General features: G+C 38.1%; 2 protein-coding genes across 2 annotated transcripts in view; both read right to left on the bottom strand.

The window, feature by feature from the left end:
* Positions 1 to 2,223, bottom strand: part of gabarapb (GABA(A) receptor-associated protein b) — a 5,955-nt gene extending 3,732 nt beyond the window's left edge. Inside the window, exon 1 of the mRNA XM_015029689.1 lies at positions 1,983 to 2,223. Within this exon, the coding sequence (XP_014885175.1) occupies positions 1,983 to 2,072 (90 nt within the window). The 5' untranslated portion in view covers positions 2,073 to 2,223. The remainder of the gene's footprint in view (positions 1 to 1,982) is intronic.
* Positions 2,224 to 4,381: 2,158 nt separating this feature from the next.
* The window catches only part of LOC106945768 (CTD nuclear envelope phosphatase 1A), a 19,239-nt gene continuing 7,081 nt past the window's right edge, over positions 4,382 to 16,539 (bottom strand). Inside the window, exons 2-8 of the mRNA XM_015029685.1 lie at positions 12,372 to 12,438; positions 9,707 to 9,825; positions 9,524 to 9,595; positions 9,235 to 9,351; positions 8,997 to 9,108; positions 6,639 to 6,723; positions 4,382 to 5,641 (exon numbers count right to left, since the gene is read on the bottom strand). Of these exons, the coding sequence (XP_014885171.1) occupies positions 5,581 to 5,641; positions 6,639 to 6,723; positions 8,997 to 9,108; positions 9,235 to 9,351; positions 9,524 to 9,595; positions 9,707 to 9,825; positions 12,372 to 12,438 (633 nt within the window). The 3' untranslated portion in view covers positions 4,382 to 5,580. The remainder of the gene's footprint in view (positions 5,642 to 6,638; positions 6,724 to 8,996; positions 9,109 to 9,234; positions 9,352 to 9,523; positions 9,596 to 9,706; positions 9,826 to 12,371; positions 12,439 to 16,539) is intronic.

Below are 16,539 nucleotides of genomic sequence, written 5' to 3'. Positions count from 1 at the left end.
CCCCCCCTTAACCACAAAACGGATTTTTTTCACCAAATTTTTTTCACAATTTTTTTTAAAAAAAAAAAAAAAAAAAAAAAAAAAAAAAAAAAAGGATCTGAGGAAGTACCGAATGGGCGACCAAGCGAGGGCTGAAGTGATCCAAATAAAGCTTGTTGACAGCAGCTAAGGTAAGTCACCCAGAGAGAAACGTGTTTACAGAGAAAGGCTTGGAATCTGGTGGTTGGTTTGGAAATGGAGCGCACACAGAACAAGTTTTTTCTTCTTCTTTGAACCTAAAAATAGTGCTTAGAGCAACTCACCCTTAAGAGCTTAAATGATTCATCACTTGACTGTACAGAAGAGTGATTACGAGATGCTTTAAATGAATAAAATGTCTACTTTTCGTTGTGATGGTGATGTGGTCAGAGTGGGTATTACAATCAGGAAAATCAGACTGCGGCTGCCGCTTATGCTCCAATTGCCTGATTAGTGGTTCCCCTAGTCTGGCCTTGCTGTCCTTTTTTAAAAATAGGTTTTTATTTGCTAAAGTTAGACGCCATTTTGAGAATTTGCAATGGGAAGAATAAATATAAACAGAATACAGTTTGTTAGCAAGGTAGCCCAGAGGAAGCAGCTAATTGTTCAAGCTTTGGTTCTACAAGGCTGGAAGTGATTTACCTGAAAATAAGTACATGCAGTTTTAAATAAAAACATTACGTCAATGTTTTCAGCTCAACAAAAATCCACAGGTTAGATAAAGCTCGTGCTAAGTTAGCCCGTGCAAGATTCTAAGATTTTAACTTACTTTAAAGTTTATTTCAACATTTGTGTAACAACAACAACAACAAAAAAGATTCAAAGCAGAGTACTTTGTCAGCATTTTTTTTTTTAATGCTGAAAATGTAATATGCTCAAGTAACAAACGAGACCTTTGGGCTGAAAAAAAGAGACTATTACAAGTCTGATAGCTGTTCAAAACACTAAAAGAGAGACGGATTATCAAGGATCATTTACTGAACGTTTCAAGACAATATCAGAAAAATAAATTATTTTTTTTCATCTTACTCCTAAAATGTCCTTGGTTTTATTAGACATTTCTTTTATTTGCCTTTCAAAATGTGCTCATCTTTTTTTTCCTTTTATTAATACATCTAAAAGAAGCTCATGTATCAATTAGACAAACGTATTTTATTCAAATGTCTTCTTCTTAAATCTAAAAATAACTTCTTTTTTTAAAGTTGCCATCCAAATAGCAACTTATTTTTTTTATAACTCATTCTACTGGAAATGTATCTGCAACTACACAACACATATAAAGTGCTTATTTGATCGAATGTTGTAAACAAAGGCGAGAAAATGACATGAAATACTGTGGTAGCCTTTCCAAAAATTGCTGTGTAATTGTTGTGCTCATCCGTGATCGATCTGTTGCCTGATAAAAAGAATGTGAAGGTAATGTCAGTGAAACTAGACGGGAAGAGAAAAGGTGAAGCTCATCTCACAATCACCAGATATGGTCACATGAGGCTTTGATCCAGGCTGTCTTGTTCGGTCGGGATGAGGTAAACAGCACAGCCTGTACAATCTAATGAATATCCGGCGAAAACAAACAGTCTTTTCTCTAGGGGTAACTATTTTTAATCCGCCCACATCTGGTTAATTTCAATGTTTACCCTTAAAAATAAACATAGCCATCTTTTTTTTTAAAAAGCATTCACTGTGATACGTGATCTAAAATTCTAAATGAAATACAGGAAGCTAGCTTGACTACCTGGCCTGTTAACTGCGATAACCTCTGTCGTCTTTAGCTAACGACTATGTTTACTAGCGTGGCAGCTGAAAATGGACACAACCACGTCAACAAATACGTTTGAATTACTTTATACGTTTATTGAGTACTTTTATTTCGAGTTTTCTAACAGTCACGACACAAAATGTGTGTATCTAAAAAGCCTTCGCGTCTTCCGTCAACGAACGGAGCTACCATGTTAGCCACTTACTGGGACCCTGTCCGGGTACTTCTTCCTTATTTTCTCGCCCTCGGACCGCCTCTTCTCGAATGGATGCTCCTCTTTGTACTGAAACTTCATCGTTTGAAGAGTTGACAGACAACAAGTCGGTCACTCCTGGTTTAAAATGGACTAGGTTTTCCCGTTCAGACAACGACTCAAACCGCTGACACAAACACACTCGACGCTAACTAGCTTTAGCTCACCACAGCTGTTTTTTTGCCACTGGCGGAGGGATACAATAACAACATGACGTAGACAAAGAGTCTAGTTCGTAGGGTGTAACTCAACACGTTTCCTTGCAGGTACAATCAGTAGTTAGTTAAGTTAAACAGTGTATTTTGATATTGGACATACTTTTGTGGTATAAGATGTTCGCGGGATAGTTTTCCAAGGAACTATTTTATTTTTGTGAACAGCCGCGCATATGGACGCTGGGCAGGGCCGTGAGGAGGTATCTGTCCTTGTCATATGACCGAGGCCCAGCAGCAGCAGCGGAGATGAAATTTCAAAAACACCCAGTCTTACTTTTGGCTTTACTTATGTAATGCGTTGGGAATTGTTAGATAAAAGCAATATTATTTAAATGATCGTGCCCTCATTCAATTTTTCTTAAACAAACACACTAAAAAGAAATGACATTTGCGGATTAAGGTTGTAGTACAACAAAATATTTAAAGCACTGAGACAGATTGATCATTTTTAGGCTTGCTAGCTTGTTTTACGGTGTATATTAAAAGAATAAATGAAAATTTTGTGGGGAGCATAAATTTAAAACAAAAATCCCTCCATTATGCATTTAGAATAGTAGACTGTTACTCGAATTTCAGAATTACATTTTGAATTTCTCTTAAACTAGAAATTCATAACGATAATATTTTAGCTATAACCAGGCTACCTTTATTAAAGACCAGCCTCCTAAAATATATCCAAAACAAATGCCAACCTATTGCGCAAGGCAGTGACTCCATGACTCCCCATGCTCATGTGACTTCCGCGTTACAGGCATCATTAAAGTTGACAGTGAGGTAGACTACAGAGACTCTGTGTTTGACAGCATGTTCTGAAAGTGAAAACTGATCTACTTCTAACCGGAATTACATATTGTACAATTTTTAATTAACCAACTCTGTTGCACATTCTTCTGAAGTATTTTTTAAAATAACTACAGAGTATGTAGAATTTTTTTCCTTATTGTACAGTATTTTTTTATTATTATTGTTTATAGTCTATTTGCGGTTATCACCTGTCACTTTGCTGCTGTTGCACAGAAATTTCCCATTGTGGGAAAATAAAGAATATTTATCTTTTTTTATTTTAATCTACTCCATTGTTTCCAGCCAATGATTTGATTGTTATAGTTATACATTTGGACATTCTGGGTCTTAAAATATTTGGATGAAAATCTGATGTTTCTAGCTGACATCTAAAAATAAGAACTTTTATTGCAGTGGAATAATGACAAATTATGAAATCCAACTTTTACTTTGAGAATATCCTTTTTTTCTATGAAATATTCCATGAAGTCAAAAGTGTCAGAAACAGAGTGGTGCCACAATTATTTGTAGTCCAAAGAATCTTCTTTGAAATAAATTGATTAAATTTAAGGTCCAAAAGTTACTAGCAATCGTTGTCTAAATTATATCCTAATGTTGTACCAAACTGTCCTAAATGAAAAATAATTATATAAGTTGCATAAGTCTCTTTGGAAATCTTTTAACACATGGCTTTTGTAAAGAGACTTTTTTGGGGGGGTTTTTAGAACAAAATTAGTGATCGAATTTGTGAAAGTGACTGTAACTGGGGCGGGGTCTAAATGACAGGATCCAGTTTAAAACTATGGTGTAAGAAAGTCTAGAACCCAATTCCTTTAAATTTCTTCATCCTCAGTCTTTGTGGGTTTGCTGATGTTTTGGGTCGTTGTCATGCTGGGAAAAAAACCCCTCCAACAAATTATATTATTTTCCAAACCTTTTCCAAAAGTGTTAAATTGTAATTTCTAAAGTGTAACTTGATCATGCAGAGCGAGAGCTACAGGTGAAGGCCCCAACTCTAGGAACCAAAGTTTGAAATAACAAAAACGATAACCGTTTTGTACTTTAATTTGAAACTCTAGATCACAACTAGCAAGCTGTTTTTTTTTTTCATTTCATACCTGTAATTCAAAACACATAAAATAAGACCAAGTTTGTTCCTTCTTCAGCCATCCTGAAAAGAAGAGTGCGTACCACCAGTGTAGTTCTCCGTTCAGGCCACATGGTGGCAGCAGATCATCCAAACTGAATTCCAGCTTTTTTTCCTCTTCCCCCCCAAACGAGCGGAAGCAATTAGAGAATAAAATACGAAGCCATCATGCTGTATTATTGTGAAAAGGAATGAAGCTGCATAAGTAGCAGGTCGATACTGACGAGTGTTTTATTAGTAACACAGACATGGAGACAGAGCCGATAAGAAGCCGCTGTGAGCTTTGACGAAACTGACATTGTTCAGAAGGCATTTTTAAGATGGAGGGTCTTACAGCTGAACCCATACAATCTGGGGTGGAAACAGAACAGGGAAGGTTGTAAAACAAAGAATCTGCAACAAATAAAAAAAAAGAAAAAAAGAAAAAAAAGTGGGAAGTAAAGGGGTTAAGTGCAATTTCCTATTAGGTAAGTCCAGGATGGCATTAAATGAGAGAGCAAAACATCATTTATGGAGAATTCATTCTTATCATATATCATATTGGCAGAAAACAATCAGATATGGAAAAGCGGCACGGCAGTCCACATATCATTAACAAGCCATTTGTTTTTCTTACGATGTTCAAGTCTTATTTCACCGAGTCCCAAGAGGAGCTTGGGGGGGGGGCAAAGAGTGATGATCCTGACAGGAAGTGGGAGGAAAAGATCTGTCCAGGAAAAAAGAACAAAAAGGCCTGCGGATGTTTTATGTCAAGCAAACTCCACCAAATTGCAATATGTCAGTGAATCCACTCTTGTTGGGCAGACGAAAATAGTACCTTAGAAATGAATGAATCAATATCTGTGGACAATGTTGGTCTAAAGAAAAAGCAACAATGAAAGGTTTATTTTTCTACGCTACCCCATTGATTTGCACCGGGAAGGTAAGATGAGGCGGCTGCTGAAGTGCAGTGATGATGGCGGTAGAGGAGAGGAGGAAATAATGACGTAGAATCGTCTTTGTTGCTTCGCTGATCCGCTTCTTTATCCCCACGTGTCTTCCAAAAAGTTTAAAAGGACTAACAAGCTCCAACTCACATACACAGCTCCCCTCCGTACTCATACAGTCAGTATCAGGAGCTATAAGGCAGAGAGGCTCCATTTTGTTTTAGAAAAAAAAAAAAAAGACTTAAGGAGGAAAAAAAAAAAAAACCCAGCCGGCTCCCTCTCCCTCCCCAGTAGTTCTTGGGTTCTGGTGATCCCATACTGTTCAACCCGAGTTAGGCGCTCACCCCAGCCTCTCCCATCTCCTCCAGGACACGTCTGGGAGGGTCGGTGGGTCGTCAGAGAGGGAAAGGAGGGCAGGATGGAGACCGGCGGAGAGGAAGAGGCTGCTCAACAAGCAACACGCCTCCCCGTTCGGCCAATCACCAGAGCCGGTGCTGATGGAGGTTTCGACTGAGGACGGAACGAACGTCAGCGGTGAACCTGCGGCAAACGGAGAGACGGGAGTGACATGGGCAAGAGGTTACGATAGGCGTCTTAGAGAAATTTTAACGTTTTTTAGAGAAAATATTAACTTGGAAATTACTCTGCTTTGTTCATGCATCGACAAATATTAGCTGGAGGATTTATAAATGCTAATGCAGCTTTGATTAGCAGTAAGTCGAGCACTGATCAACATATTTGATTCCTTGATGTTTGTTTCATAATTGCTGACTGTATGATATTTTTATTATGTACAGCACTTTGAACTGCCTTGTTGCTGAAATGTGATAAACAAATAAACCTGACTTAACCCTATCTTCAGTCCGACTCCAACCTCTCCTCTTCCTCCATCCCAGGCAAATCTTTTTTTAATTTATACAGGTAATAATTATGAAACAAGAGTTCAGCTCCATTCTTTGTGAATACAGCTGCAGGTTTGTCTCTACCAGCTTTGCACCTTGAGAGACTAAACTTGTTGCTCATTCTCATTTGCAAAAAAAGCTCAAACTTAGTCATGCTGAGTGTAAGGCATCAATTTTAAAGCTTTTCATTTCAAAGCTGGGCTATTTTACCACAAGACTTCACTTCCATCTAAGTCCTACCAATATAGCTGACTGCATTTCATGGCTGCTATCTTTAAGACGAACCTCCATCTTCCCACTTCTCTGGCTTGTTGTAAAGTTTCAAATAAACACCATATGGCTTTATGGCAATAATGATCATCTCTGGTCCAATTTTTCAATAAAAGGACAGATTTGACCAACTTTACCATCTGCTTCTTCGAATAATGCTCTCCTTGCCGTTCCTATCACTTTAGGAAGACTGCAATATTGTTTTACACCCTAACCCTCGTGGTTTAAACTTCGGCTCCTGATGAAACTGGTATGAAAAATATCTCATTCCGTTTTTATTCTCCAGTCTTAAACACCAACTGCCTGTATTACTTGGATTAAAATGGGATGGTTCAAAATGTCTGCTTTCAGGTGAACTTTGTTACCTTAGTGCATCCAGCATAGGCAGCAAGTTTAGAAGAGCTGTGTCACTAGGATCGCTGAACCAGGACTTAATGGGTATTGCATTGTCTGTAGGGCAGAAAGCAGCCAGTCAGTCGAGACAGAGGACAGGACATGCTTCACTTCATCATTTCAAACAGGCATATCTCTGAGTTCTCAGTCAGACGCAAATGCAATTAACAAAATATGAAGTTTGTAATGCATGTTAAAAAAAAAAAAAGAGTGCCTCGACTACCCAACTCAAATTATTCACTTTTCTCTGCAGTCTGACGGAAAAAAAAAAAAATAGATCTGCTTGAATTATAAAGGATCAAGGCATTGTCAAATCAGAGGAGACAACCTCAACCAACAGTGGCACTGATATTACATTATGTATTAATCTTAAAATGTGTGACAGCGTTCTGCTAAAGCCGATTTCAACAACATCGGTACATTAAGTCATTGAGATCATTTCATAGCTGTTTAAAGACACAAGATCTGATGTACAAACTTTCTAAAGTTTCTAAGTGTAAATCTTGAACAAGCCTGCTGCTGCTTATAGCTAATAGCCATTAAATTAATTCTGTTTTTTTGATGTAAACATCATAGACTTGTGACATGATTATTGATTCAGTCACTACCTCCTCTGGCAGCTGGAAGCTGCATCAGCAACATGTTCACAAAGCAGCCGACCGGCCCAGCTAATTAACAACTGTTACTTTATATTAACGTTCTGATCAAAAAGTACTTTGAAAACTATCATTATACTAAGAACAGATACTCAAGGTTATCATATCACTTTTATATTCTTAATAATAGTTATACAACTTGTTGTTTCTGTGTGTATTAATACAATTCTTGTCATAAATTTTTGATCGTACCGTGGGAATCTCACACAGGCCCATTTGTAAAGTTTCAACCTTGAAAGATGCTACAGAAAAGCAAACAGGGAGTTCATTCAGGTCACCATGGAGACCCCATTCTAATCACACAGCAGGTGATGTTTTGTTAGCAACATCACCAAGTTAGAGGACACTACAATAACCAGTCAGCTCTGCTTCTGCTTATTTTTCCACCGTGTGTCCTGCTGTTCCTTTTGTCGAGTTTTAGCTCAGGCCGCTTCCTTTTTCTCTTCAGCCTCTGACGGCCGCTGCAAAAAGGTTCAGGTCTGTGGTTCTCAAACTGCGGTATGTGGACCAGTGGTGGTGCTAGGTAAGCTTCACAGAAAGACCTGTGACGCAAAGCTAGACAGCAGAGATGACCAAGAGGTGAGAGGTTTCACCACACTGTGGCCTGGGCTCCAGACGGAAACCACTTGAAAAGGTTGTGCAAGAATATTTTAAGAAGCCCACTTGAAACTGAAGTGGCTGAGTTTGAGACAAGAGTCAGAGGCTTCTGCTGCAGCAGCAACTAAAAATGTGTTGAGTTATTGGTTATTCTGATGATGGATAAACAATTGGCACATTTTGCAGATTTTTTACTTAACAGCCAAGGCCTTTTTTTTAAATATTAGAAACACTAAAATATCAAAAATAAATAAATAGTTCATTTCCTTTTATAAATAAAAAAAATAAACATTTTATTGCCTGAAATGCAATAGCAGCATTTTCTTAATGTTTGCTTTATTATTTGTAGCAAAGAAAGCGTCTACAGCTAAAAAAAACAAGCACCTTTGACTATATTCACCAATATTCTGCCTGACTTTTCTCAATCTTCATACAGGCTTGGTTTTATATGTAGACTAGACTCTTAAAAAAGACTAGCAAAAGATGCTTAATAGGATATTTCTTTATTTTTTTCTTACTGAACTATGCGACTCGAGGAGTTCTGGGTAGAGCATATTTACAGACAAAGAATGTTTTTTCATCTTTAACGCAAAAATGTATACATTTTTCATATAGTTTTGGCTTAATTGCTGCTCTGACTGTGTTGTTCTTTCAGAAAATAACCATTTTTAAGTCAAAAAGTTGACAATTATTTAAAAAAAAAACAACAACAATTCATCCCATTAAAAATTGATTGCTTCAGCCCTAGTAAGACCTAGTAAGAACAAAAGACACAAACCATGTGAAAATAGGATTAAAATAATTTAAAACTTGTATTGTGTCATTGTGAGGCAGAAGAGGGGCCAATATGCTGTGATTGGTGAGACTGTTCAGTTTGTTAACGTACATAATGGAGTTAAAACTGCTCATAATCCATTTCTAATGCTTTTAATCTCCAACTATTTGATATAAGGTCATCATATTTGGATGACCTCTATGTTTAAAAACAGAGACATCTTTCTGCAAATGTTCTCAACATATGATCTATAACAATAAACATTTGGAATCAATTTGAATGTATTATATAGTAAGTCTTACCTGGATGGCTTCGATAAGCACCAGGCGAGTTATCCAGGATAACAATACTGGACAGGTCATCATGTACTACAGACAGGTCTTTAATATAACTACCTAGATCCAATGTACAATGCTGGGAGAGGAAAAAAAGACATAATGAAAGAGTGACTAAATGAAAATGTCTGATTTAACACACACACACACACACACACACACACACACACACACACACACACACACACACAACGCTGAGCAGTACCTGTCTGTAGTATCTGCGTTTCAGGATGTTCCTATTGTTGTCCAGCTTGTCTGCAACTGCTGAGCCGTAGATCTCCATGCTGGCTGTGAAAACCACCAGCTCATACCACTGGCTCACCTGTGCACACACATCGTTCAGGGCACACAACAGCGGACGAGTTGGAGTCATCAGGGGCACGCATGCAAAGCAAATATTAGCTTACAGCTTACAGAAACAGAAAGGAAACCCGAGCAGAGCATGTTTGTGGGTTTCCACCGCTAAGGGTACAGTAGAGCTGACTGACACTCACCACTTCTAAAAAGAAGTCAACGTGCGGCCTTTTATGTACAAAGAATCTGACTGGATGCTTGTCTATGACGACCTGCGCGGAGGAGCAAACACACACACACACAGACACAGAGGCAGGTCAGTCGGGGAAGACGGGATTCAGACCCAGTCGTGTGTGTTATTTGTGCGACAGTCGGCCATTTACTTTGAGGATAAAGTCTGGCGGCGTGCCAGGTCTCACAGTGGGCCGCAAGACGCCGTCGTGGTGAGAGTGGATCAGCGTCTCGTCCAGGTCCAGAACCAGGATCTTCCGCTTTACAGCATCTAGGATTTACAGAACAATAAATACGCAATAAATACGCAGTTTGAAATCTTGGAAATTTTGATGTTGAAATGGAAATAAAGCATTAAAAAAACAACAACAATAAAACCATTTTCTGATCGTTTTCATGTTTGGTCCACTTTTACAGTCACTTATTGGAACTTTACAGTCAAATTTCTGACAGCGGTTGTGATTTTATGTTCTCAACCAAATTACGGTAAATAAAATAAAAATGCAAAAGAAGAGAAAGGGCATCATAAACTTTTTCCTGATTATTTAATGATATCTATATTTTTTCATAAATTATGAACACTGCTTTAGGGCAGTATTGCACACATTTTTTAATATTAATTAATATTATTTGAAATAAAAATTTTATGAGATGCTTTACTTTATCTCATTCACACACATATCTGGCATGTAGAAAGATGATCTTGAGTCTCCATATTTTATAAGCTGCCAAGATGTGTTTAAAAAAACCAACAACAAACAAACCGCAAAACCAGTTTATCTTTTACTGCAGCAGCATAATTTTACACTGTAAGCTTTGCAGATTTTCCTATTACAGCTTTGGGCAGGTTTAGGGGATTGGAGCTTTTCTTGTTTCCTGACATTTCAAGGGTTTTGGGGTAGAGTAGGGTTGCTAATCCAACAGCAACTAAAGATAACCAAGTTTTCTTAATACTTATCTTTATCAGAGAAATGCAGAAACAAAGCAGTGCATAAAAACAGAGCCAACAAAAAGAAAATAAAAACATTTAACTGCAAAAACCATTGATGTTTGTCCATCTATGTTATAAAAACAACTCCTCAGGAAATTCTCAGGCTCAGCATTTATAAACGGCCTCTTTCAATAGAAAATGAAGTCACATGGTTTGGCTATTTCTGGATCTTGTACTTATCTTCAACGTGTTACAGTGAAGGAACAGTTTTGCAAATTGCTCTAAATACTCCAATATCTTCTAATCACCGATCTGATTTCTGCATTAGTTACTCTGTCGGTATTTAGACCCAAAAAATCTGTCTTTAAACACAAAGAATTTAACATATTAGCTCAGAATATTAAGTGTGTGTAACTGTTTTTGTAATAAATGTTTTTTTTTTTTTGTTTGTTTTATGATGTGGACTCCAGGAAGAGTAGCCATTGGCTAATGGGGATTCAAATAAGCAAGCAAACAAATATGAAAAAAAAAAAAAAGATCTGAAAAGATGTGTGAGAACAAGGCGGCCCAGTAACACCAGTTCTGTCAGGAGGAATGGGCCAGAAATTCAGCAGTGATTATGAGAAGCTTCTGGAAGGAAACTCAGAGTTAACTGTCCTCATTATTCAAGGTGAAGAAATTTTTCCAACCCCAACTTATCTGGAACAGGAAATGTTTGATCCGACTGGATGACAGTGAGAAAAAAAAAAAAGGTTGTTTTTTATGTAGTGTATGTAAATATCTTGTTACAACTGTGCATCTTCAGAAAAACAACAAAACATAAAAAAAAATCTAATTTCCATCAATAGAAAAAAGCTGAATCCACCTAAAAAATACATTTAAAAAATTGTATCTGGAAGAATCTGTGACCATTCACCTTGGCAGCTTACTTAAAACTTACATTAACTATTAGTGACCAGAAGAGTCAAAAGGACAGTTTTCTTTGTCATTTGCAATTAGAAATTATGTGTTATTTATTTCTTAATTAAAAAAAAAACAAAAAACAAATTGAGAACAATGCTACCTGCCGATTGAAAGACCCTTATGAACGCTGCTTCTACTGGACATGTGGTTGTGGAAACCAGACCACAAGCTGACCAGTTAGTGAAAATGAACCATCAAGCCTGTCCAGACTGGACCTGAATATTTCCAGCAGAGGTCGGAGCAGTGTGAGAGAAGCTGAACAGAAACCTAATCCTTCCTCTTGGCCCAGTGTGACTGAAAGGCCAAGAGCACACCTACACCTCGTCCATTTGCATCCCTTCTCCATTTCCTCAACTCAAACATGGTGGAACAGCAGCAGGTTATCCTAAAGTGGCTGAGCAGCACGCTTCAGTGTAATTAACAGGTTTACAGTCTGATAGAGGATCTTGTCCAGTTAAAATAAAATGTGACCACTACTATATGCTTTTACATAAAGGCAGGTCAGGTTATGTACTGCAAACAAAATTATTCTAGGTGCTCAACATGTTTCCCTCTGAGCTGAGAAGGTAGCGTCACTTTTACCTTCTATGGTGGACATGAAGGAAAATACCTCAAAGCATCTGAAGAAGAAGAAACAGCATGGAGGAATAAACTCCAAGCTAAAATAAAGTGATGATCACACAGCTTAAGGTGAGGAAGTGGTGCATGTGTGCTGAACTTCTTTTCTGCACAATCACTTCCTTCTCGACAAACTGGTTTAACTTCCTAACTTTCCACAGTAGAAATGTGTTGTGATTGTCAGTCCGGACAAAAACAGCAGCACAAAGCATGCCGCAGTGTGAAGGGTTTCGCAGACGCCAGATATGATTTAGCAGAGAGAGAGAGAGAGAGGGATTCATGAAAGAAGACGAGTGTGTACTCACTGAGTCTGTTTCTGGAGACAGGCGACAGGGGCAAAATGTCGTATCGCACCGTCTGATACTGGATTATCTGAAAATGAACCAGGCAAATGAGACAGTCAGTTCTCATCAGAGCAGAACACCAGGAACAAAAAAAACGCAGCACAGGATGTACAAAACAGTGAGGCATGGTGAGGCAACCAAGACAAATAATAAATGCATCAATCGAAGACTCAGACTTTTACATCGGCTCCCTGCTGTCAGCAAACTGTGCCAGACTACTGATCTCCTGTTCAGTAATCTGGAACAGACTAATTTGTGGTCCACAGTTGAAGCATAGTGAAGGATCTGTGATGCTGGGGGACTGCTTCTCTACCTAAAGCCTGGGGAACCTAGTTAGAATCCATGGCTCAATAAACTCTGAAACATTTTAGATGGAAATGTGGCAGAGGGGGGTCGCTACATCAACAGGGTAATGACCGAAAGCTTCTAGCCAAACATAAAAACTGTTTTTGACCTGGTCATCTCAGTTCACAGAACTAAATCTTCTAGAAAGCCTGTGGGGTGAGATGACTCAGGAGCCTAGATGATCTGATGGGACTGCACAATGGTCAGAGATCTGCCATCTCTTTATGCCGCCATCTTGTTAAACGTTACCAAAAACCAAAAACCATCCAAGTGGCAAAAGAAAAGAAGACCGTGAAGGACATCAAAAGCAGGTGTTACGCTACTGCTAGAGCTGCAGGGCATGAAAACGAAAAAGAACCATTGCTGAATGCTGCCATGATGATTATGATTGACCTACATTACTCTGACCTTTCTTTTGCTTTCTCACAATGTTCCCACCCCTTTGAGTTTTACCATCTAGGCCACTATAAATATAGAGGAGGTGTGAATTCAGAGTTGAACCAACAGACCATATATAAACTACCTGCATGCTGACATTTGATGCACAGCACTTAGAATATCGCATTCTAACAAATATTGCATTCAAATACTATTTGCAATTGCAACGCTGCACACTTTGATAATGCGATGTCCATTAGAGTTCGAGTTACATGTACATAGTTGGGGCTACCTTCGAAAAGATGAGTACTCTTTAAAGGGATTAAATTATGTGTTTTCCAGGCCATTTTATAGCACAATTAAGTAACTATGTTACCATCAGTTGTTGTAAAAAATGAAGTACAAAATATGACTTGCAAGAAATCTGACTCTGTGACTTGACACTTGAAATTGGCCTCTGTCTCTTTAAGAAGCTCCTGCTCTTCATCACAACAATGCTTCACTATTTTAGGACTGAGCTTCAGCTGAGCTCATCATGGGAACCACTTCTCGCTCTGCCACGCCTAAGAACGGCTGTAAATGGCATGAAGGAGGAGCATTGCTGAAGCTGGCGTTTCTTAAAGAAACAGAGACCCAATTTCAAGGCGTTGTATTGTCAAGTCAAATTTAATTGGAGTTTTGATTGATATATATATATATATATATATATATATATATATACACATACACAGAGTGTTTATGACTGAAGGTGACAGTTACTTGACTGTGCCTTAAAACGGCACTATGCAAACGGAAAATACACAATACTGAGTCTTCAAACAAAGTTACAGAATTATATACGGCCAGCTCAAACAAGTGGATGTTTGCTGCAACAATAATTATCTGAAAAATATCACACAATGCTAAAAGATTAAAGAGATTTGACTCTGATAAAGCTGTACAATATATGGACTTAATTTTGATACAAGAAATTGATGACGATTACAATTAACCCACATTATCCTGACAACTTGAGCCATTATGTAAAATAATGGCTCATGTTATACCTCAGGCTAAGGCATTTAAGAGTGCATCCATCTTTCCAAAAATACAACATTACTGATATGCAGAGCATGAGTACATGACAGTTGTATTATCCAACCAAATATTGCACCCATGCTTTTGTTTGCTATTGGAATACTGCATGCATGCAATAATATTGTGATTTAATATACCGTGCAGCTCCAGTTCTTGAAGAAAGTAGCAGAAGTAATTTAAAAAACTAGGAGCTCAAATGAAGAAATGGTTTTTATTACCCACTATGACCTGGGAGCAGTTAGCAGGACTCTTTGTTCAGAGTCAGGGGGGTTCATACGGCGTCAATACATCTGATCAATTTAGAGAGAAGGTCATTCAGGAATATAAAGGTAAGAAGAAAGAGTTTTAAAATCAATACAGACCCCAACAAGGAGCCTTTTTTCCCCCCTCCTTTAGTGTGAGTAACAAGTCCAGCTCCAACTGGAGGCAGCTGAAGACAAGCCTGCTACAGCAAAGTAGCTCAATTTTTTTTTAAAAAGGAATGGCCTTTTTTATTCTTAAAAGGAGTCATCTTAACGAACCTCCAGTGTTTTTGTCCAGAAGCTGCAGAACAGGGTAGGATAATAAAACTCAATACAGTAATTGAGCATGTTCTGTGCTCCCTGTGTGGCTTTGCTGCTCGGCCCTGGCGAGGATCCTTCAGAGCGCCACTCCTGCACCAGGGGGCTCTGCTCTTTTCCTCACACGGCTATTTTTATCCCCTCAGCTGTCGGCGAGCGTCAGCGGAGCATGGGGGCTCGCACAGAGAAGAAGACTTGCCGGGTGACTGAGAGAGCAGCTTGGTACCAGAGCAGAGGATGGGAGGGGGCGGAGGGGGTTTGCCTGGCAGAGTTGACTCAGGAGGGGGAAGCCTGCAGCTGCTGAGCGCCACAGGGAAGCCTCACCCACATCTTTCTGCACTTTGAGCAGAATCCAACTGGAGCCTGCGGATCCAGGAGAATTCCCATACCAGCAGAAAAAAAAAATAAGCTAAAAACTTTACATATTGTCACCGTTCTAAAATAATGGCCTACGTTATTCTTTTGCTAAAATCATCTTTTGGCAATAAATGACTCAAGGCCATTGTTTAAGAAGGTGAAGTAATCTTGATGTGATTAATCTTAGTATGATTAAAAAAAGTTGATTAATGAGGGTTAATGAAATTTAAACCTTCACAAACCCTCAAACTGTCAGCAGGGTTTCCCCCAGCATTGCTTATTTATTTAAGTCTTTTTAGAATGTTTGGATTTTTTAAGATTTTATAGTTGGTGTTCAGGTGTTAATATTCCAATTACATGTAATTATCAAGTGATATTTTCAAAGATCCTGTCAACTTTAAACATTTTTTAACTCAAAAACACGACGGACCGCTGGATGAACAACTGACCAGACCACCGGGCTTATCAAGTTTTCTGGGGTAAACCTTGTGTCTGTATTGTTGGGATTGTTACCATTTTACCATTTTCTTCAACAGCTACTGGATGCACTTTAGTGATACAAATCAAGCTTCTTTTTATGACGGGCATCCTAAAGATTCGGATTACAAATGGTTATGTTTTTCAAAAGCAGTATTTTATGGGGATTTGTCACGCTGTAACTGCCACATGGTGACCTAAAAATAATTATTGTTAACATAAAATATCATAATCAAACTTTAAGTCCATATTGTACTCTCCTATTTATTCTCAATCTTTACAATTATCTATTGATTCTGCATGCAACCGTAACCAGAATACATCTATTACAATAACTGTCAACAAAATTGTCATCTAAAATGAAACCAAAGTGCGTTTTCCAACCTATTTGTCCATTTTTGTCTTCACTGAAGTGGTTATTTTATCGTCATCCTGCAGGTATAAAATTAGGGTCCTAATCTGGGCTATTTTAAATGATTGGCATCAGGAATCTCAAAGAAAATTCAGTTGCTGATACCTTTGTAAAGATCTACTGTCTGCGTTCATCTCAGCCACGCCTCCGGCGGGACGTCCAAACACATTTCACCAATTTAAAAGCAACATGTTGCTCTTCATGCTTTGCTCAGATCATCAGTTTAGATATTTCCAGCGTTCCAGAAGAGGTACACAAAGTAGCTGAAACACTACTTATTTAGTTGTATAGCGTTCAGAACAAAATGTCTTTGATTACTATCAAAGAAAACAGATACTGAAGGATCCTAAATGTCTTTGTTGAGTGAGAGAAAAATCACAATGTTACTGCAAATTATGGAATACCCCTGGAAGATGTGTTATTTTACCGGTAGTATCAAATTAATAAAAAAAAAAAAAAAAAAAAAAAAAAAAAAAAAAAAACAAAATGGGGAAATTAAAAAAAAAAAAATTTTTTTTAAAAA

This window comes from Poecilia latipinna, unplaced genomic scaffold (genome assembly GCF_001443285.1).
Source record: "Poecilia latipinna isolate Pla-1442-1.1 unplaced genomic scaffold, P_latipinna-1.0 Scaffold160, whole genome shotgun sequence".
Taxonomy (NCBI): Eukaryota; Metazoa; Chordata; class Actinopteri; order Cyprinodontiformes; family Poeciliidae; genus Poecilia; species Poecilia latipinna.
This window is presented reverse-complemented; position numbering and strand designations above follow the sequence as displayed.